This window comes from Ptychodera flava, chromosome 14, assembly GCF_041260155.1.
Source record: "Ptychodera flava strain L36383 chromosome 14, AS_Pfla_20210202, whole genome shotgun sequence".
In the NCBI taxonomy this organism is placed as follows: Eukaryota; Metazoa; Hemichordata; class Enteropneusta; family Ptychoderidae; genus Ptychodera; species Ptychodera flava.
This window is the reverse complement of record NC_091941.1, coordinates 38410811-38435103: the sequence shown is the minus strand read 5'-3', so window position 1 is coordinate 38435103 and position 24293 is coordinate 38410811. Positions and strand designations below refer to the sequence as shown.

Sequence of the window (24293 nt, the reverse complement as noted above, 5' to 3'; positions counted from 1 at the left end):
CAGAGCCGGCCACACCGGCCTCTTGCCATATAAGGTAAAGTTTACCTTAAAAGGAAATCCGGAAATACGTCGCCATTTTTATTTCTGTTCAGTGGAGAAGAAGAGTAGTGCACGTTAACTGTGTATTCTTGTGCATTTAGCTGTTTAAGTTGAAAATGCGTGCAGCAGTGCTCACCCTTGGGAGCCTTGCTCTCACAGGGGCTGTAATAGGCCACGCATATTACCAAAAAAGACAGTTTTATCCGTCTGTAGTTTATCTAACCAAGTCAAACCCAAGCATGGCGGTGAGTTTACATACCAGGCTTACATTATTTACTTCTGTATTTTGCGAGCACCAGTGACAAACACATCTTCTTACAAAGTCCGTACCTTTGGATTCCTACACACTCGCCTCGGTTAAACGACAAACATCTGTGCAAAAGTACACTAATAAGATGTCAGTGTCCGATTAAGTATAAATGTATGAGAGGTGTATTTTAGCCGGAGGGATAATCAATGCTGATTCAAATACATGAAATACATGCCAGGCTTCTTGATCAAAAACCAAACAACTATATTATAACTCAATATTATGCAACTGCACAGCGAAATGCATTCAGTGCTCTTTAAAGAGAGAGGAAAAGAGAATGCGACGAGTCCGTAAAATTCTATACAGCAAGTGAAATCCAACGACCATTAATACCCACCAAGTTCCCAAACACCACCGAAGTATTCCAACAAGGATACGGGATACAAGATGCTGTTGACGTGTACATGTGGAATTTATCCATGTTCTACAGCGATAATTCAAAGAGTATAAAGATTGATGAGTCGAGAGTGATGAAATAATTTGCACTCTTGTCCGAGGATTTTGTTGTCAATCTAATTCCGTATTTTATCATCTGTTGCAGATGTTGTACCTACAAGCATTTGTTATTATTATTTTGCTGGGAAAGCTTTTCAGAAAAATGTTTTTTGGTCAGTTAAGGCCTGCTGAGATGGAGGTGAGTACCTTGTCGTAAATGGATTCACATATGTACACTGACACAAGAAACATGTACTTTGCAGAGAAGTCATCCAAGAAAGTGTTATTTCTTTCAAATCTATGCAGTAGCAAACCAGGTTAAAAACAAGCAAAGGAGCCTGTTTAAGGCCATCGTCTGGGCTAATGTCGGTCAAAATGCTCAAAAAATCTAATTTTATTTTTTTCCTTCATTGTCACCCTCGACATGTATACTTTCAAATAAGCTATATCATTCTCCAAAAAATATTAACTAAAATCGAGAAAAATCGCTTTTTTTTTCCCACTGACCCCTGGTCAAATTTTATTTAGTCTAATTATATATTCAAAACAGGTAAATTGCTATTTTTGGTTGCCTAAAAACTTTGTTGAGTTATGGCATCATGTATGAAGTAGTGACCATTTGCTTGCTTATTGAAGCAGCTTTTTCAGAGGTAAAAATATGGCGTTGTGGAAATTGTGAGTTTGAGACTAATTGCAGTCTAAAAAAGCCAGATCAATGAGTAATCGGGAAGAAATTTGCAACAAATGATTCTGTTTTATTTTTTGTGTGGATATTACTGTAAGGCATATGAAGATTTTCATTCAGGTATAGCAATTAAACCAGAAAACAAACCATATTAGACGCTATGGTGTCCATATACATAACAAGTAAAGAATCTCACATGAATTTCATTATCATGCTGATTATAAAATCAATGTTTTTTTGATAATTAACAGTTCATTTTTCACTTAGAAAGCAATTACAACCAGGCTTTTGTAAATAGAATTCTAACTGACAATTTAAACTTGTCCAATACCCTATTTTGAGGTCGTAAACTTTGCATGAAGTATGAGTATCACCTTTATGTTGTAAACATTTCAATCCAATACTCCTAACAATTGTGTTTTGTACTGCATTCGTTTCTTGTGGCAGTAATAACTCTTGAAAGAATGGTTGGAATGCAATGAAAATCAGCCAACATATGTGAAATTAAATACTTTACAAAATAAACTTCAAAAAACAAGGTCATCCAATCATGTCATAGTAGAAACTTGACGGAAAGTTGTGAAATTTATTAATTTTTCAATCTTACCGAGATGGCTATGATTTAATTTATATTGACATCTTATACAGTCATAGATTTAGGTTTATATTGTAATACATATACATCTGAATGCTACAGAAAAAATTCGGTTGTTGTATGACTTTTCGTTCAATAGATATCTTTGCCACAAATTTCCTCATATTTTTAACCCTGAAATTGTCGCCATGGCAATCGAATATCCGGTTTTCCCCCTGCACTGCATTTTACCATCTACTGCAACAAAAGATGACAACTCTGAGAACAAGGTACTGCACGGTTAGTGTTTTAAAATAGCCCAGACAATAGCCTTAAATTTTGTGCTGTTTATCTTTCAAATACAGGAGGGAAAGTTCAGTTGAAAATTCAGAAAAGCTGTAAGTAAACAAAATGTGGCAATTTTCTATGTTTAACCAGTAAGTTTAGGGATTAGAATAATCAGGTGTACAGAAATACTACTTATTATGTTTCCCAATGGGAGAAAAACACGTATATTATAGTATGAATAATTATGTGTTGTCTTTATCATAGACAGTAGTCAGGGTAGGTCTTCCCCCCTGTACTGTCTATGTTTTAATCAAACTTTGTGTCATATTTTATACAGGGAAATAATTATTAATTTTCCATCTAAGCAAAAAAATGAATTCTCAAAAGTTTATGAAAGCGATTGCATAAATTTGTTTGAACCAATATTTTTGGTGTTAAATTTCATTACTTCGTGGTAACAGACAATTTCAGTGAACAAGTGTTATAACAAAAGTATAAGATGTCCATTTATTCATAAAAGCTTTTAAAATTATGAAGCAAGATATTTTAACAATTTATTAAATATTTCGAAGCACTTTCATCAGGTCACGAACTTCACAGAAATTCAAAAATATGGTTTAAAAGATTTAAAGAAGTGTTATTCTATCTATATACATTTTCAAGTCAGGCCTTGTAGCCCTGTGATGTTACAGGACTTCTCAACAGTTCCAAATGAAGTTGTTTCACATCAGAGATCCTAGACATTCCAGTTCAGTTTTCACTTTATCTAACTCTACACTATTTCTGCACACAACATGCTTCCATATGGGATCATTGATATCCTAAACATTTTACCTTTTGAGCTAATTTCCATCAACACTGAATGATGCAACTATTCCGTGAGAGAATAATACTGTAACGCATTCTTGCAGTATGAACTCAACTATAAAAGTAACTACAACTTCACATATCATTTCCTGTATCATAAACATTTACAAGATGGTGACTTTCAAATGTCAAATATTTAAAGCTCTCTTCATAATTTCAAAATTTGCTTTAATTTTCCTATGTTAAAAGCATTGTAGATTACACGTGGTATTATGCCCTCTAACATTTACTGTATACATGTAAAAAATTTTCACATGCTTTTAGACAATATGAGAATTTCTTGAAATTTTCCTTGACTCAGCTCTACACCAAGGTTGAAATATTGTGTAAAATTTTTGTGAGTCAGAAAATGAGCGAGTGATGGGTCAATTTAACTGAGACGGCACAATGATGGGTCATGAAACCAAACTTACTTTTGCTTCAAACGAAATGTAAACAACTTCAGTTGTGGTCAGCAGCAGTACCAAAAATATCCAGTAACTAGCAAGATTTGTGGATTTTAAGAATAACAATCAAGTTTCTAAACTCAACAGATATGTACATGATAACTGCTGGGAAAATAGCGCTGTTAGACAGTAGCTCAGAAGAAACTATTTCAAAAATCAAATTGTAATTACTATTATATTATTATAGACTCTATTTTGGACTCATTGTCCATGTATTAAACAGCGAAAGAAAATCTGGTGATAAATATACACAGCTTGGTTAAGTTATACAAAAAGAAGCTTATTCCATAACTTTATCGTTTCAGAGTTTAAATATAATGAGTCATACACACATCATACAATCTCATTACTGCTTCTCAGAAGTCTTTGCTTTAAACCATAAATTTTCCTTCTTAGCAAGGCATCAAAGTTATTGATTCTGTTAGATATAAACATAGAGCTTGCACTACTACATTTATCATAACCTAATTAGACTCAAGTCAACAGATCCACTAAAATAATGAATTTCCAAATGTTTCTTGTTGAATATAGGTACTCACAGCATTTGTTTTTATTTTTTTTGCAGCATCTGATAGAGCGATCATGGTATGCAGTCACAGAAACTTGTCTAGCATTTACTGTCTTTCGTGAAGACTTCAGTCCCAGATTTGTTGCAATGTTTACATTCTTACTATTTCTAAAGTGTTTCCACTGGTTAGGAGATGACAGAGTGGATTATGTAAGTATTCTGTTTTGCCTCTTCTGCACAGTTTAGTGAAGGGAACTGTAAGGAGCAATATGGCACCACCTTTTCACTGCCAAGTCTTTGGAAATTGCATTGATTTTCAGTGTGCCCAGAAGCATACATTCAGGGGCTATTATCCTGCTAAGTCAGCACAATTCAATAATATCTTTACATAGAGAAATTAATATTAACCAGCTTTACTGGCTAGCAACAAATGAAACTGACAGAGTTTAGCCAGTCATGTCAGCCAGTGTAACAGTGAATATCAAAACACATGTAAAGTGTCAATCAGACAAGTACACAAGTAGAATTATAAAAATGGCCCTTAAAGGTTGTATGTGCCTGTGAAATTAAAAGACTTAAAACTCGCAAACTTTCGTCAACAAAACTTTCAAGCATTCTTTTAACACGGCAAGAATGAAAATTTGGAGGGGGGGGGGGGTTCACCTGGCAAAGTTTGGTACTAGAGAAATAAATTACATTAACTTTATGGGCAGAAATTAAATTTTTAATTTTCATAAAACTAAGACAGTGAAATTTCAGTTACTCAAAGGGCTTCAAAATTAGTCCCCGCAAATGGTAGACAAAAGAGAGTTGTAAAAATTTGAGTCTGAATATCTGTGCCTGAGGCACATACATGTATATGTACTACCTTCAGCGAGTCATGATGGTAAATTTGTCAGAGTGTACTTTCTGTAGTTTCCATATCACCTTTTCATTGCTGACATTCATTCTTCAATACTGCAATGATAAAAGTAACAGTCTTGCATACTTTTAGGATGTTATGTCAGAGGAATTATTGTATTCAAACTGAGTGATATAGTGTTTTGGCGTTCCATAGCTTGTCAGGGAACACTTCATTCCATTATTCCCAAATAAGTAATGGTGACTATTGAAATACTAGTGGAAGTTTACCGTTTATGAGTGTTAATTAAAAAGAAACAATCAATTTGTCAAAATTTTACCGTAGATCATTATTGTTGACACATTTGCAATACCATGCATTTGCTATATTTATGAAATTTTACAATGTCTTGATGGTGAATAAATCAAATCCTCTTTGGATAAAATTTCAGATGGAGAGAAGTCCTATTATTACCTGGGTATTTCATTTTAGAGTAACAGGTCAGTATGAAGTATTGTAACTAGAATTTTTAATGTGATGAATAACGCTTTCATCGGACATCTTTATTATTTCATTTTTTAAGTATAAGAACAAAAAGGGATGTACAGCTCTTTACTAAATTTGTACCTACTATATAGTGTGTGAACTTATTACAGACATGACATTTGAGTATTGCGTTTGAGTTCAAATGAATTTAGCTGAAACTTAGGTTGTGGTTATGACAAGGGTACAATGTAACAAAGTAAATGCATTTCTCTACATTCAAGTGGACAAAGGCACCTGTGATTGTGGTACTGATAGCTTTACAGTTATAAGTCGTACTGCAGTACAATAACATTCCAAGCTGCAACTTTGGATGTATAACATAATGTAAAAGGTATATTGGCTGTAAACATATCCAGCTTGCATTTAATATTCCTTTCTTCATTGTAATGATTCTCTGTTTATCTCCTCACAGCTCTTCTTATTGTATTAGGACTTGTAGATGCATTTTTCATCAACCATGCATACCACAGCACGATAACAAAAGGTGCCACTGCTCAATTAGTGTTTGGTTTTGAGGTAAGAAATATAAAAGAAACAACTTGCTTACCATGGCCAAAACTCTTGTGAATTATGTAGTTAGTAACAGCCAGTTATTTCTAACATTGGCTTGCAAATAGATAACACATTCTGGTACAACCATATATCAAACATCAAAGCCGAGGTTTTGTTATCATCATGAAAATTTCTTTCACTTTCGTTCCATTTACAAACACTTTTGGTTGCTGGACATTTTACATACATATGTTAGCTTAACAATTACAGGTGATCTTCACAACTTACAGCCATAGAAGATTGTTTACTAACATATCATTAATGTGTAATTTCCTCATTCTATTGATAGAAAAATCTGTTCTCTTCTCTGCCACCACAAAAGTTGAAGGGCATTCTTCCGCGGATACTCTCATGGAGGAACTTTACGAAAAATATTTGTCTTAGTGTGTTAAGAGTACAACTTCCTATACATTATTCAGTAGCTGTTTCCGTATTTGGATATTAGTTTCACTAACAATTCTGTACTGAAAGCAGTAATCATGTGTAGGTTTGTCAAATGAATGTCATCAAAGTAAATTCATGTGACAGGTTATAGGTATACATTGATAGGGCACAGACATATTTAATCCAAAGTTATCTAAATAAAACACCTATGTCTCACCCATACTCTCTCCACAGTATGCTATTTTGTTGATAGTGGTAGTAAATGTATTTTTCAAGTACATACTGCACTCCATAGACCTTCAGAGTGAAAATCCTTGGGATAACAAAGCTGTGTATCTTCTCTACACTGAGCTTTTCATGGGTAAGTGTGATGTAAAGATTTCTGAACACCATCAGAATCTATTACAACTGGTTCAGAAGTGAGATTCATGTGAGTTTATCTTTGTATCAATAACAACAATTCTTTACTCCCCATCAAGAGTCAGTTTTCCTTGGTGGAAGTTTGATTTGAATTTCACAGATGAAATTTCCGTTGACACTATTATTATATTGCATGTTAAACTATTTCATTGTCAGATAGCAGCATATCATTTATGCAGCTTACTAATTTAACAATGCCTTTAAAGAACTCTGTAGTGCTAAGATCTTTCAGTTTCCATAGTTTTATATGCTACACAGCTTTAATACATCTCATCATTTGCATTGATTACAGGGTTCTTCAAAGTGTTGCTATACATGGCATTTATGGCTGTCATGATAAAAGTACACACTTTCCCACTGTTTGCAATCAGACCTATGTATCTCACCATGAGGTAAGTGTTCAGCGCACTCAACAGACTTTACCATCATAGATTTGATAGTTTGATGGTATCTTTTAAAACAATCTGCAGCAGAGTACATTGTATGTACAATGTCTAGTTGTGTATTCCCACAGATATTTCATAGTGAAAGGTAGAGCTCCATTTACCGTATACACCTTTGAACTTACACAAGGGCCAGCCATATTTAGTTTATAGAGTTGACAACATGCAATGTATTAATATTTACTATTGATAATGAGTTATCTTTGCTAAACCCCTTCACCACAATGGTTTGGCCCAAACCTGTTGTTATCAATGGCGTGTAGGGATCTATACTGTATGGTGCTCCTCAAGTATCAGGTAATGTAGGGACACAAAATTATACAGTATACTGATGACTTATCCTTTTCATAGTGCCCTCTAGAGGCAATCATTGACACTTCATCCAGTAAATCAAAATCAATGAGTGTTACAGTATTCTGTTTGAGATCAATTTCAGTGACAGGGCAACGCAAAAGTAACAGAATGCCAATTGCAAGGTTTCATCCTATTTTAATTTTGACAGAGCCTTCAAGAAAGCATTAAATGATGTCATCATGTCAAGAAGAGCTATAAGGAACATGAATACCTTGTAAGTGTAGTGTCATATATCCTGGACATTGTAGAATTGAACTGAGGTTTATCTCACAAATCACCTCAGAATGTGTTGCTTCGATGTGCATGTCTTTCACCTTATTTACAAAGTATCACTTCATGTAATGACACAATTTTGACATCATTCTTTAGTTAAGTGTTATGAATTTATCATATGAAAGGTACAGTTTGTGGCATAATTAAATGTATGTGTGTATGCCATTATACCTATACATGTACAGGGGTTGGCAAACTGATAATTATGTGATGGATGTGTGATTTGTGTCTTTGGTGTCCAGGAGTAGTAACAAAGGAATTGACATGATCATACAGAATGTGCGTCCCTTTCACACAGATTACCATAAACAAACAGGCACATAGAAATGTTCTATAATGCAAACCATGCAGTAGATTATGCTAACTTTTTGCCTGTCCACACCTAGATATCCTGATGCAACAACTGAGGAACTGACCACAGGGGATAATGTCTGCATCATCTGTAGAGAAGAGATGGTTACTGGCTGTAAGAAACTTCCATGTAATCACATATTCCACACAAACTGCCTGAGGTCGTGGTTTCAAAGACAGCAGACGTGCCCAACATGCAGAATGGATATCTTAAGAACACCAGTACCAACAGCTCAGAGACAACAGCAGCAAACAACACCGCAGCAACAACAACAGCAACAGCAACAACAACAACCGAACAGTAAGTTGTTAGTTCAGAGTCAGCTTTTTTATACTCATCCAGTAAAGTTTAGTGTCAGAAATTTGATATAGGCAAAACTATCTCAGTTGTATACCAGGATACGTTTTCTCAAGGAGTTTGTAGCAATAATAAGTGTCACAAACACCACACATTGTGTACACTATGCTTTATCATTGTTAACAACTGGATCCTAGTCAAGTTTAAAATTCAGTGGTCAACAATAATGTAGCACGCCACATGCATACAGGCTGTTATGATAAGTTGAGTGCCAAACATTTTGACATAATTCCTTGAATAGAGCAAGAACATGCATTTCACATACCAAACAATTGCAATGAACCATACATCAAAGGTTACAGCTGATAGAGCTTTAGTTCTTCTGTTTTGATTGCAAGAGTAAATTGTCTCATGATTTGCTTAGAATCATTCACAAACCCAGTAAAATGCATATTTAGAAGCCCCTGTGTAAAGATATTTCGGCAATCTTATCTAAAAAAGTTTGGACACTACAACTTGTATCCAAGGCAGCATCCCATCTTTTTTTAGCTACTATAGACTATAATCTATAGAAGCTATTGGGATGGGTATCCGTCCGGCGTCAGTCTTTATGTATGTATGTATGTATGTATGTATGTATGTTTGTATGTTTGTGAGGCGTCCGTCCACTCGAATATCTTGAGAACCGCAGTACTTACTGAGTTGATATTTGTTGTGTAGGTGCAAAATATGATTATGAGAAACTTTTTTGTTTATGTTTTGATATTGTTGAAAATGTGCAAGTGAGTGCCAAAAAAGGCGTTTTTGGTAAAAAATCTCCTTCTTCATAACTGCTGGTCAGACAGCTTTGTTATTTGGTATACAGGTCCCTAGGGATAACGCAACTTAGATTTGTTCAAATTTTGATGCAATATGTATATCTGTATTTTTAAGGAATTTTTTTGTCATTTTTGGTCAAAACTTTATTTTATCAAAACCGCTCGTCTGACAGCTTTGGTATTTTGTATACAGGTTTCTACAGATGAACTAAATATGATATATTGAATATATGATGAAATCTGCAATTTTGTATTTGTGGTGCAATTTTTGCCATTTTTGGTCAAAAAATGTGTTTCTCAAAAACTACTTGTCTGATGTCTTTGATATTTAGTATACAGGTTTCTAGGGGTTGTCTTAGTGTGATATATTGAAATTTGATGAGATCTTCAATTTTTGTATATTTGGGTCAATTTTTCCCATTTTTGTCAAAATATTTGTTTCTCAAAAGTTACTCATCTGATAGCTTTGATATTTGGTATACAGGTTCCTAGCCTTTATCTTAGTGTAATATATTGAAATTATGATGAATTTTTCAATTTTGTATTTTTGCAGCTAATTTTGCCATTTTTGGTCAGGCCATCCTGAAATGAGCTATTAAAGATATCCACCTTCTTCATCAATACATGTGTCACAAAAAGTTATTCTCTACATAACACAGCAGAGCTCTGTCGACTGTTGGGTCACTTGTTAGCTACTATAGACTATAGTCTATAGAAGCTATTGGGATGGGTATCCGTCCGGCGTCAGTCTGTATGTATGTATGTATGTATGTATGTATGTATGTATGTATGTATGTATGTCCGTTTGTGAGGCGTCCGTCCACTCAAATATCTTGAGAACCGCAGTACTTACTGATTTGATATTTGTTGTGTAGATGAAAAATATGATTTTGAGAAACTGTTTTTTTTAATTTTTTGATATTGTTGAAAATAGGCAAATTAATGCCAAAAAGGTGTTTTTGGTAAAAAATCTTCTTCTTCGGTAAAAAATCTTCTTCTCATAACCGCTGGTCAGACAGCTTTGTTATTTGGTATACAGGTCCCTAGGGATAACCCAACTTAGATTTGTTCAAATTGTGATGAAATATGCAAATGTGTATTTTTAAGGATTTTTTTGTCATTTTTGGTCAAATTTGACTTACATTGTATGTAATTCTTGTACTGTATAAACCCTATCAATTCACCCAGAAAAAAATAATTAATAAGATTTTAAATAATTGAATTAATTAGGAAATCATCAAAGCCAAAATAATTTTAGTGTGGAATTATCAGAAAGTTCAACTTTTTTTGACAGTTCATAGTGAAATGCTTACCATCTTGGAGGATTAAAACATGTAAAGGCAACTTTCCTGAATCCCAACTTTGATATTCTGAACCACCATTTATGTTATCTAAAAGAAATTGCTCATAATAGTTTGTCATGATAGGGTGGTCAAATAAATAGAGATAGAGAAAGTTCTAATTTCCATTTATGGTTGACTTGGTAAGGATAAAATAAGATTACTTTTTAGTCCCCACGGACACCGTCCGGGGGGACTTATAGGTTTGGTCATGTCCGTGCGTGCGTCCGTGCGTGCGTGTGTGCGTCCGTGCGTCCGTCCGTTCACCGCAGATATCTCAAAGACGCCTGGAGCGATTTCGTTCAAACTTGGTACAAGGATAGTACCCTACCTCATACAGATGCACATCGATTTGTTTCACAATGCGATCAAATTTGGCCGTGTTAGAGGACTTTTTAGTTTTCACCTCCATAGACTCCCATGTATAAGGCAGTCCATAGACTTCCATGTATAAGGCAGTCCATAGACTCCCATGTATAAGGCAGTCCATAGACTCCCATGTATAAGGCAGTCCATAGACTCCCATGTATAAGGAAGTCCATAGACTCCCATGTATAAGGCAGTCCATAGACTCCCATGTATAAGGCAGTCCATAGACTCCCATGTATAAGGCCAAGAAAAATAAAAATTTAGTTTCTCATCGTATTCATATTGCAAAAAGGATGCAGTTACACAGTTTTTAGTCCCCAAAGATAAAGTCAAGGGGCTTTTAGATTGGGTCATGTCCGTCCGTGAGTCCATCCATGAGTCCATCCGTTCACGCAGATATCTCAGACACTTTGACAAAATGTCACGTGACCTTGGTGACCTTTGACCTCGAATATACATATTTGTCCATAACTCAGTAACCACAAGTCCTAAACCTTTCATATATGGTATGATGGGACACCCTATGACACCACATATTGTACCTCATTAATTATGTGCATATCTAATTTTGAGTGAGCCAATAGAGCTAGAGGTCTGATTTTTTGTATATATGGATAACTTAGCAATACAATTTTTTTGACAAAATGTCACGTGACCTCGGTGACCTTTGACCTCAAATATACATATTTGTGCATAACTCAGTAACCACAAGTGCTACACCCTTCATATTTGGTATGATGGGACACCTTATGACGCCACATATTGTACCTCATTAATTATGTGCATATCTAATTTTGAGCAAGCAAATAGAGCTAGAGGTCTGATTTTTGGTATATAGGGATAACTTAGCACTACAATTTTTTTGACAAAATGTCACGTGACCTCGGTGACCTTTGACCTCAAATATACATATTTGTCCATAACTCAGGAACCACAAGTGGTACACCCTTCATATATGGTATGATGGGAGACCTTATGATGCTTCATACTGTACCTCATTAATTATGCATATACCTAATTCTGAGCAAACCCATAGAGCTGGATGACTGTCATACATATGCACATAGATTTGTTCTGTGATACGATCCAATAAGGCCGCCATGTGGCCATTTTATTACATTTCTTTCATGTCCTGAACTACAGCTCAGACATGTATCAAGCAAATTTATTCAAAAGTATTTTTATCACAGACCTAATGAAGAGGACTCTATCCTCTCTGAGGACCTGTAATCAAAGTACCCATTAACAAGTGGGGACTGTGTCATCAACGATGACTTGTTCAGAAAAAATCGAGTGGTCAATTAAAAGAGTGGTCAAAGTGATATGGTTTTTATGGTAAAGCTTGGCTGTAAGATTCCTCATGTGCTATTTATAGCAATTATGCAATCTGTGTAAACAGTGCAATGAAAGTGTAACATGATTCCTTATAATGCTTTTGATGACCTTGAACTTCTTAAGTTTCAAACATTTGTCTTCAGTGTGCTTTCTCTGAGTACGTACAGTCTCAACTTATTCAACAGAACTTACTGGTTTACAAGTCCCTAGGATGACCTTAGTGAGATAATTTCATACAGTCAGGAAATACTTAAATTTTGTATCCATGTCTATGGTAGCTTCAGGGACTTTGGCCCTATGTTTTCAAAACCGCTGGTCAGACCGCTTTAATATTTGGTTTACATGTCCCTAGGATGACCTTAGTGAGATCATTTCATACAGTCAGGAAATACTTAATTTTGTATCCTTGTCTAATAGTAGCTTCAGGGACTTTTGCCCTATGTTTGCTCTTTGAACACAATTTTCTGTTCTCTTAAATCATCCTCTCTCTCTTCCAGTGTTGCCAGGCATGCCTCAGTTTCCAGCTGGTTTCCCAATGTGGATGCCACCCATGGGTCCTGGTCAGTTTCCTATGCAACCACAACAACCTCAAACACCACAGACAGGTGAGTATAACCACAGGAAAACTGCCGCCAATGTAACATGTAACAACTTTCCTTTCATCTTTACGAGATGAGTTGGTTTGTGTTTGTTAGGAATCTAAAGGAACTGCCAGGCATAAAAGGTTCTCCTGTTTATTGCTCCATATAAGTGTTTTTTTTCAGAGAAGAGCCTGTTATGTATGTCTAGTCAGAGTAAGAACAGACATTGAAAGACATCATGAGAGTATAGCATATGAAAACAATTGTTCATTGTATTGTAAAGAACAGTAACAAACACAATGATTTGAAAATCTTGTGATTATTTTTGTTTTATGATAGTGGTTATTGATTCCATAATACCTTCGTAAAGTTTCTGATTTGTAAGTGACAGCATTTAATGTAATACTCATAACAGGAAATACTCAGTCATCGACCAGTACAACTACAACATCATCAACAACCACACAACCAACAGCGTCTGCCACCAGTGATGGCACTACACCAGCTCCGCCGCCACCGAGTACCAGTACCAGTACTAGTACTGGCAGTGCCATGCCCAGTCCTCCAGCTACCAGTAACATGCCAGCTTTTCCACCAATGATGTCACCGTTTACGATGTTCACCCCTCCATTCTGTAAGTTCACTGTAATGTACTGTGCTGACTGATTGTTAATTTGATTAAGTTCAAAGTTGTTTACAAGAAAATTAGAAAAATTACAAACATTTATTGGTTGGACTTCATATCAAAGACAACTTGACTAGTAATTGGATGATAAAAATTAATCTTTACCTACAATATAAAAACAAAAGTGTTCAAGAATGAAGTTTCCATGTGTAGACGGATAAGCCCTTAAGGTAGTATGCACCTCGAAAGTGAAAGACTTAAACTTTTGTTCTAACTTTCCTCAAAGGAATCTTTCAATCATTCTCTTTCAAAATCAAGAATAAAAGTAGGGGGTCACCGTGCAAATTTTGGTGCTAGGGAAACAAATTACCCAAGATTTACCAATATTAGAAATTCAAAATGGCCGCCATCCCTGTGGTAACTCTATGGAGAAAAATAAAAATTTTCGAATTTCGAAAAAATAAGCTGGTGAAAAGTTTTCTTTCACCAAGAGCTTTAAAATGAACCCCCACATGTGGTATATCACAAGAGAATTGTAAAAGTTTGAGAGTTTGAATGTCTGTCCCCGAGGTGCGTTCTACCTTAAAGAGGAAAGTCCCCTACAAAAGGGGATTATGGTAAGACTATGCAGATGTGAAAAAGCCACGCTACGGGTAAGACGCACTCGATTTGCTCCGAGATTTCCAGAAATTCGACGGGTGAACGGCGTTAATTTCCGTCCAATCTCATACATGACACCTGTGAATGTATAGCGACTGCCTTTATGTCGAAAAAACGTTGAAAAACACTGTTATTTAATACAGAGAACGCATATTTTCACAAAGTGTGGGTCCAGAATGTCCATTTGACCTCTGTTCTAAATGTTAATGTATGCTGCCAATCATGATTACTCAAATTCAAATTGCGGCCTAGGCGATCTTGATCCCTGCCGAGCACAACAAACAAAGCGTACTGACTTATCACTAAAATCACCGTTATGTACGTACCTAAACACACGCATACACAACCACATACAACGTAAACGATACGACACATGTAATGAACACGCAAGAAACGGCATTTTCTTTTTGGAGTGATTGGTGGTCTTGAAAAAAAACGTTTTGTATGTGTTCCTGTAAAAAGTTATGAACATTGAGAGTCTTCACACATGTCACACGTCGTTTTGAAGGCAATCACAATTTCATTTTTTCCTTCAGGCATCGAAACTGAATCTTTTGGCTCACATTTTGAGGAAGTACCTTTAGCATTGTGACAAGTTTGGTCATGTTTATATCAGTTGATTCAATTCAGTTGAGCTGAGTGGAATTGAAATTTCAGTGTCGATTACATCGTTGCCACTATTGCGTTGTAGATCGATCATCCATGATCATCCATACTCGAGTACTCATCGACGACGACCACGGCCCTGCACAGCTGTCCTGGGGGACTCATCAGCGTCATTTACTTTCTTTACCAATGTATTTCAAAATATTTGGCTGACCATTGTCACAGATTACTAGTAGTTTCCTTTTGTTGAAGATTCTGGCTTACATATCGGAACAGCAAGCAGCGTATGTATAGTATGCAAATATGCAGGCTCATCTATGGAACTACGGCAACTTTTCCATAACGTCTCAGTCACATGTCATTTGCATATTACGAACGGTCGTCGATGTTTTCCGAGGTTACCTATCCGAGGTAACCGGATATGCAATCTGCGCTCACTATACTTCGGGTCATGCATACCAAACTCTAAACTGGGGGTCTTAACGTTTTAAATCAGTTTTACTCAAAATTTCTTCACCCTTTCCTCTGATTTGTTCGAAATGCCAAAATTACACGGAAAATAAGCTTACGAATGGGTGAAGATTTGTTTTTCAAATTCACAAGTTTTTTTTCCCGTTGCAAGCTGCGTGTAACCCGGCCGTGCGAAGTACCAGTGACCGGCTATTATCTACATCACTGCCAACCAAAAAAGCCATAAAGCTACAAACAGTAGAAGGTTCTAACTTACGATTGCTTACGATCACAATCTACTACCGTCCTTAGAGACTATCATCTATTTGCTAGACTTTCCCCTTATTTTTTATATATCTAGTTTGCGCGCTTGTACCGAACACGAGATGTTCACGGCTAGATTTAAACTCAATACAGTGCCCGAGGAAATTCTCTCCTGAACTAAGTCAAGACCTTCGTTTTCTATCTTCCTTCCGAAACTCGTAATACTCTGTCCATTTCAACTACTGGCTTCAATCACAGCGCCTTCACATTCAAATCACCCGCTGCTGTTGTGAGAAAGTATCCGTTCCGTGTTGATGAAAGCCGGGGTTGAAACCAGGGGGTTGAAAACCGGGTCCCATTTGAAATCGCAACGGAATATGCACACATCTACATAGACGCAAAAAGGTTAGCAGAAATTCAGAGATGTATTGAAAGCCATACATCGTTGCTGTTTATTGAGTAAATTGTATGATGGAAATTCGTCTCCGAACTCGGCGATACATGAGCGGCCATTCTGTTTCATAACTTCCTATACATGTATTTCTATTGCATACCACAGCAGTCATCGCATCGCTGTCTATCGAACCACAAAACGACTGTGATTTGAATTCAGTAAATTTTGATTGGATTCGAACTCACAACGTACGGCATACAGTCACCTTAGTAGCGAAGAAATCACAGTCAAGGAAGGTCTCAGGCTGTCGACCAGACCACAGCCCCTCGACCAGTAGGCCTACTCCACCCTAGTTATAATGTAGTCTCGAATTGTGTGAACCCTACACACTTCCGTAATATTCAGGCAGAGGTGATAATCGGTAGTTCCTGGTGTAAAAGATAGTTTATGTTTCTCTGATAAGCCAACGACTAAGCAAGTGTTTAACCATCCCGCCCAGTGTTTGCCATCAACCGACGTCACTACGACGTTGCCTATTGTGCGCCCACGGCGCTGGACTTTCCTCTTTAAGTCATTTTCACTGTATCAAATGGTTAGCTAATGCATTCATTCACCCTTTACATTTCATAACATAACACATAACATAACATTTTTATAGCGCCTTGTATCCATCAGGTATGCTCACTGGTGCTGAACAATGTTAATCACAAATTTTTTTTAATTTCACAATGACGGAAAAAAGGAGTAGCAATTGCGTTTTCAAAAGTTCTGGAGCATGTCAGTTTCAAGGTGAATGTACATCTGAAATAACTGAATACACTAGTAATTCTAACAGTTAATTTGCCTGTAATGTAAACTACACATAGCATAAAAAATGCATTGATACAAAGGTACAGTCGATCACTTGTAAATCTAACTATGATATGACTACCTTTTTACAGTACCGCCACCCACACCACCACCAAATTTTGCTGGTCTGAACGATGAAGAGTTGCGCGCAATGGAAGGGCTTGAGAGAAACCATGTGGAGGCTAGGATACAATGTTTACGCAGTATCCACACACTGCTTGATGCTGCCATGGTTCAAATTCAACAGTATTACTCACTCATGGCAACACTTGGGTAAGTGACTGCACTGTCATGGCCAAGTTTCATTGGGTGACTTCCAGGTCAGCTCGCTGCCATTAATGAAATAGACAAGTAGAATCACAATCAGAAAAAGTCACTAGTGGCTTCATTGTAGTCAGAGGGTTAGAATTCCTGATACATGATCACGGATGTAGAAAATAGCCAGCAGCCGGCAAAAAACAACCAGCTGTCAGCTTAAATTTGCCCTGTGCAACTTTAGTTTTAGTAAAAAAGCAGGACATTTTGCAGAAACTTTATGTTCACACATACTATTTGTAACTGCCTGTACTTTTATTTTTGCCACCTGTAATCAAAATTTTCTACATCCCTGACCGTGATAAACTTTCCTTGCAATGCATTAATTAACCCTTATCATGCATAGTTCATATGTCACCTTTAGGTAAAGTTGCTTAAATCCAATGAAGCATAACAGGTCCTGTATGTTACATTTTAACAAAGACTTGAATATTTGAAGGCCCTGGAAACAGATATACTGTAAACATGATTTTTACTGACCAAACCTACAATAGCACACTATGCCAATCAGGTGAAAATATTTACAGGTTTTGGTTCAATATCGCTTTTTTCTGACTCAGCAGATGGGGAAGTGATAGGGTACAGGCACAAAGGGTCATTGTTCAAATGGGCAGTACAAAATTGTACCTTTGCCAAACCTTTTATTTAGCATGTTCAGAAATTAGATTGTCAAATGTACAGAAATGAAATCACTGATGAATCACTATATAAATCATTTACATATGTACATGTTATATTGCTCTTGTTTCAGCCCCACTGCTATGCAACAAGGGGCTCCTACTGAATCACCAACTCAACAAGGAACAACCACAGGACCACCAAATCCACAAGGAAAACCAACACCAAGCAGCACAACCAAGGAAACTGCACCCCCTGACAGCACAACAACAGATTTCAAACTACCCAGTCCAAGAATCTCAACTACTACTACAAGTACTTCCACTAAATCTGACGATATCAATGGTAAGCCACAGATATTTATTTTGATTCACCTTGATTACTCAATGGCATTAGGCCAATGAGTGGAGGATAAAGTCTCTTGAAAGTGATACAGTTTCAATATTCTGAAAAGTTGGTATCATACCCAATGAACTATGCTCAGCCATTCAAAGTCTAAGAAAAATCCAAATCATCTTACAATAATTCCAATTTGTTGTTGGTTATACTAGATTTGATGAGATATTATTAAATTAAACTACCAACAATATTTCAGTCTTACTTCTGTGTCTTGGATGTCTCTGTGTAGAATATTATTCTCTCCATTCAATGTTTTTCATTCATTTATTTCATTATCCACCAAGTACATTGTATTGAGTTGGAATAGGTGCCAATATGGAAAAAGTGTGTTCCTAGAGCTGTTTCTAATATAGTAACATGTAGAGGAATTACATAGAGTCAGTTATACATTATAACATGTACATGTCCAATCATAGTGATATGTTTGTGTATTACAGACAATTAACATACTATGATAGTCCCATTGACCTCAAAGTATTATGTCTAAACCTTTGGGATTGTAGTTTGAAGACTTTGTTTGATCAGATTAGTACATTTGATATTTGCTGGATGGCACATGCTTACCTAAAATTAATGATTTACCCCTTTAACACACTGTGTACATATATGTTATGAGAGCATGCCTACCATAAGGTGTTAGAGTGTTAGGTATGGTCTGAGAGAGATTAATAGAATCTCACACCCCCAAGGACCTGGGATCAGATTTCTCTCACGAGTTGGAGATATTTTGTCTCGCACGAGCCGCAGGCGAGTGTGAGACAAAATATCCCCAACGAGTGTGAGAAATCTGATCCCAGGTCCTTGGTGTGTGAGATTCTTTTTCTCACATGACCACAAAATGCGTTAAATTCATATTGGACTCGTACAATATTATCAAAAATCGTGACAACTCTGGCGTCTGCCATTGTACTTTGACCTGCTTGCTTTGTAGTTCTAGTCCATGTGTTACTCGTCGTGCCATTGGATAACATTTTCGCGAGGAACAAAACAGACTGTTTCTCATCCAATCAGAGCTTGTGTAATATTTACTGCAGAGTGTGGGACGGTTTCTGAGAGTGTGGGATCAATTTTTCCCACACTGTCGATCCCGCACTCCCAGCGGCCAGGAATGTGAGAAGAATATTTTCCATACAATACTTCATGACTCATCCCTGAAAGTATATGTATGCTATCAAAACTTACTTGACCAGGGACTGTCAAACTGACATGATTGACATGTATACTCACAGAGCCACAAACATTGCAACAACATACCATAAATCCAGGCCAGCACTGGATATTAATCAACCTATCCTGTGTTTGTTGCCTGGTAGATTCCATTGATGAACTTGAAGGTGCTGTTGGATTTACGGCACCAGTAGAACAAGATATCCCACCTTACCAGGATGATGTACCCTCAGAACTGGACAGCCAAGAGATACGGAAACGTCGCATTCAGAGACTGGAAAGTGAACAGAATTTAGCAGCATTAGACAAAGACGACAACACATCAAGTGAACAGACTGCACAAAAGTGAATATCCTGCCAACTACTGCTGCATGCAGTGCTGCTTCAACCTGTATGTGCAGAATAGCCCTGCTTGTGGACCCTACATTTCACATAGAGTTTTCAACATCACTAGTGCTACAAACAAACATACACCTTTATGTGAATTCAATTCAAATCAGAATTATATCATATTGCCAATGTGACAAGAGACGTGTATGACATTAAATATCCACTTTATTTTTTAAGAATAGTAACTTAATTTAAGCCAATTTCAACTTTTAAACTTCTGACTTTACATTTTCAAGTTTATGTGAAAAACCTGACAACAGCTAGGTGTCGTTGTCGACATTTGCTACTAGTTGTTCTGAGAAGACATACATTCTGCCAGTAAAAAGGCAGATTTCATTGTTGGTGATTGACCAAACAGAATGTGTAAGTTCCTTTTTTCAAGCTGTCACTGTGATTGCACCAATGAACTACTTCATGTACGGTGGATACCCCAAGTAATCACTCTACAAATTTACCAATCATAATTTATGTAACATATGTTTTTATTGTCTGATGAGTATCCATTATTGATTGGAGATCATGAGTTGTGTTATTTTTATTTGAAACACAACGTCTGATTGGTTTGATGGTAAATAAGTCAATGGTCTACTACATTATTGCAAACCATTCTGTCTATGCTACAGTACTGACAATGTTGTTTTGAATTTCTGCAACCACAATGTCAATTTCCTCTAAATAAATCAATGTACATATCTCTCACCCAAAACCATATCTGTGTGCAATCATACTTGACGGCCAAGCATAGTTTACTCTTGCCAAAACACGATACTTGCACCTATGATATCATCAATCAAGTGCAAAGATACCATTTCAATGAAATACATGGCAGGTCTGTATTTGATGCAGCCAGTCTTCAAATCTGTCAACCATCCTCTGTCATTCGTCTGATCATCTTCATTTTAGAGTAATGCTCATGTTGAATAGATAGTCCAGTGTCTCTGCTGCAGTTACTGCTTCAATCAAATTATCATTCATTTACTGTATTTTTTCTCTTTGTTATAAACTTTCTCTGTGTAAAATAAAGCCGTCATAAATTGATGATTATTCAATAAAACCCTATAAGTCAAAATATCGCAACAGCATATGTAGACTTTGTAAGCATTCAGTTCTTGCTCTGTGTGTGTTATACCTGGGAATGCTTTTGTAAAGAATCTTCTGATTTTGTGTAACATCATCTATCTCTATCGAAAGCTGGTAAAGTTGTATAAGTGCTAGTGCCTCATACAAGGTTAAGGTAAATGCCATTGTTATACTGCATAGGTGTGTGTTTGGTGTTGAGCTGTAGCAAAGTTGGTATTTGTTGGACAAGTGCAATCTTGGTATGGCACTCCTCCCCTCCCAAACATTCCGTATTTAATGACTTGCCTCTTCACAGTGAAAGCTTTATGACATTTAGTTACATGCAGGGCATTCTCAAACAGTTTTACCATATTGACCAGCATCAAACAGATTTTAACGAAAGTCAAAATGGCAGTGTAAGCATGGATATTTTACATTTACCGGATGTTCCTATTCAAATCAATGCACTGATTTGCACTCACATCGAGGCATGTAATAAACCAATAACAAGAATCTTAATTGGTCAAAATTGAGCTTTCATGGAAATTTGCCTAGAGGCACGGCTATTCATATAGGTGTTTCAGTAGGTCCAACAATTCCTGAAAATTTGTAAAAGCAGAAACAAAGGTTTGTGTCACATTGGTGTTTATGTACCTTGATTTGAGTTTTATACATTTTATGATAGATCAGATATTTCCTCACCGTACCTACACTTTGATCAGTTTCACTTTTGTCAAATATCAAACCGCTTTTCTGAACCACATTTTACTCTGTTACTAGCCTCTACTTGTGGGATACCATCCATGCATCGATGGTGGCTGGCAAGAAAGTGATTGGTAGGGCGCCACCAAAGGTGATAAGTTTTGATACGCTGTGGTGGCAGGCCTACTGTTACTTCTTCACAAGCTCATAGCTTATGCACAACTTTTGTTTTTGAGACAATTTAGGTTTTCCATATATATATATATATATATATATATATATATATATATATATATATATATATATATATATATATATATATTATATATATATATATATATATATAATTATGAAAACCCTCTAATGCTTTTCATGGTTTAACAACTATAATAATTAAAGTAGGTCACCGACAAACAAAGAAATCGGGCGAGAATAAACTTCGAAATTCACGAACAATGTCGGTGAACATATTGTCAAAAGGCAGTGTTACGACGTTTTAAGATATAATGCCGTCATGATATCAGTTTACAAGACCGTTTATGAATCATAAGGCTGACATCTTTAAATAATGTAAGCCATTCAAATTGTCTATTAAGCAAAAGACTAAGTTGCTTTCTGCTATAGGTGTTAGAAAGTCAACTGGCATGACAGGTTTATCTCTTCCAAACAACTATGAGAAAAAGATTTCTGGTTTCGCCGATGATACTACTCTTCTGCTAGGAAATCTACGATCCATCCAGAACAGTATAAGTTTAATAAATGCGTTCACACAAATTTCCGGCTTAGAAATAAATTTGAATAAAACAGAACTGCTATTTCTTGGCTCTTCCAAACGACTCTGGAAATTCTCAGGTGACCTACCACCTCCCCTCAAAGAAACCAAAACTCTAATTAAATTTTTAGGAATTTATATAGGAAGAAATAAAAGTGAATGTGATAAATTAAATTTTTGGAATAATTTACGAAACCTTAAGGATAAACTTGATGTATGGAAATCAAGAAATTTGACCATAAGAGGGCGAGTCACCTTAACAAAATGTTTTGGTATTTCCAAGTTTATTCATATTATGAAATCCATTTCAGTCCCTAAGTGTGTGGTCCAAGAACTGAGTGCAATCCTTATTAACTTTTTATGGAACAAAAAGAGACATCGCATTCGAAATAGTACATTAATTGGAGAACTTGATATGGGAGGCCAGAAAATGATAGATGCAACCTTAATGAACAAAGCCCTCAAGTTGTCACACCTACAGCAATTACTACAAAGTAAATCCTCATGCACCCTCATACCGGCCTTTTATTTCAAAAAAGCTGGAGGATTAGAATTTCTTTTAAAATGTAATTATGATGTAAACAAAAAAAACTTTTACTGTAATATGCTACAATATTTCAATAAATTCCATTCAAGTCCAGAAACTCCCGAAGAAGTTGCGTCAGAAATAATTTGGAACAATCGAAATATATTGAGTAATAGAAAATCCTTGTATAATGAAAAGTTGCTCCAAAAACACGTGAAATATGTAGGTGATTTCTTTAACGAAAAAGGAGAACTACTTTCTTGGCAAAACTTCCAAGAAAAATATGATTTTCGGCAAGATTTTTTATTGTACTATAGAATTCTATCTGCAATACCTTCGAAGTGGAAAAATGTATTGAAAAGCGAAGGAAACGTAAAGACAATAGAGGAAAACTCACATAGACATGTACAACATATGCTTCAAGGAAAACAGACGACGCGACAATTTTATATTTTTTTTCAGAGATCAAGTTGCCTACCCCCGAGATCACATATATATTTTTCAAATCGAGATTATGCACACAACATTGATATGAAACCCTGTTGGAATTTAATTTATAAAACGATAGTAGAAGAGAAGCTAAGATCATTCCAGCTTAAAATACTTCACAGAATTTTGGCAACAAACGTTTTCCCAAAACAACTCCGTGTAAAAATGGATTCATCATGTCAACACTGCGGAGTAGAGGAAACCTTGGAGAATATGTTCTGGGAGAGGTAAATACTTTCTAGCTTGATTTCCAAAAGTATTTGAAAGATAAAAATATCGAAGTGAAATATTGTTCATGCAAACATATCATCTTGGGCTTTATACTAAAAGGAAACAACATAGTTTTAAATCATATAGTGTTGATAGCAAAATACCACATTTAAAAAGACAATGTTATCTGAAAAAATTATCGCTACAAGATTTCACAGTATAGAATCATTTGAACTAAAATGGAAACATTTTCTGACAGATTGAAGTTCACTAAGTGTATTAATGCTTCTTTAATTCTTTCATTTTCCACCGATTACCTCCAACTTTTGTTGACGTTAGTTATTGTGCCTCGCTGTTGTCTCCCCTCTGTTTTTGTTTTCTATGTTAATGTAGATTTAAAATCATATGTAATGAAATAATATTGTAAAGGAAGGCTGTGTTTGGCCTTTTAATTCGGTAATAAAATCTACATTAAAAAAATAGTTGCTTTCTGCTTTTCTGAGTTTTCGTCCGGAAAAATCATGGACAGTACTCCCACAGTCTCCATGCATTTGTTAGGATTCTGCGCTCCTTTGGTGACGTATAATAACCTAGCATGGCTGTTAACTTTATAACCATTCGATCTTCATAATCAAGTCTTCGTTGCAAGCAGGTGTCTTCTCGTTTTCATATATATATATATATATATATATATATATATATATATATATATATATATATATATATATATATATATATATA

At 35.9% G+C, this 24293-nt stretch overlaps 1 protein-coding gene across 1 annotated transcript; it reads left to right on the top strand.

Moving 5' to 3' along the window:
- Positions 1-65: 65 nt before the first annotated feature.
- On the top strand, positions 66-20876 carry LOC139150397 (E3 ubiquitin-protein ligase synoviolin B-like). Its single transcript, XM_070722742.1, has 14 exons — positions 66-284; positions 891-983; positions 4210-4362; positions 5445-5493; positions 5952-6055; positions 6710-6836; positions 7188-7287; positions 7841-7906; positions 8352-8617; positions 12974-13081; positions 13473-13691; positions 16998-17178; positions 17972-18183; positions 19551-20876. Exons 1-14 carry the CDS (start codon positions 156-158, stop codon positions 19751-19753), a joined length of 2010 nt encoding a protein of 669 aa, XP_070578843.1. The 5' UTR covers positions 66-155; the 3' UTR covers positions 19754-20876.
- The last annotated feature ends 3417 nt before the right edge of the window (positions 20877-24293 follow it).

Excerpts from the sequence above, each read along its gene's own strand:
- LOC139150397 (XM_070722742.1), top strand. The coding sequence starts at position 156 with ATGCGTGCAGCAGTGCTCACCCTTGGGAGCCTTGCTCTCACAGGGGCT. Across the intron at positions 4,363-5,444 it reads GAGATGACAGAGTGGATTAT|ATGGAGAGAAGTCCTATTAT; the intron begins GTAAGTATTCTG and ends ATAAAATTTCAG. Across the intron at positions 5,494-5,951 it reads ATTTCATTTTAGAGTAACAG|CTCTTCTTATTGTATTAGGA; the intron begins GTCAGTATGAAG and ends ATCTCCTCACAG.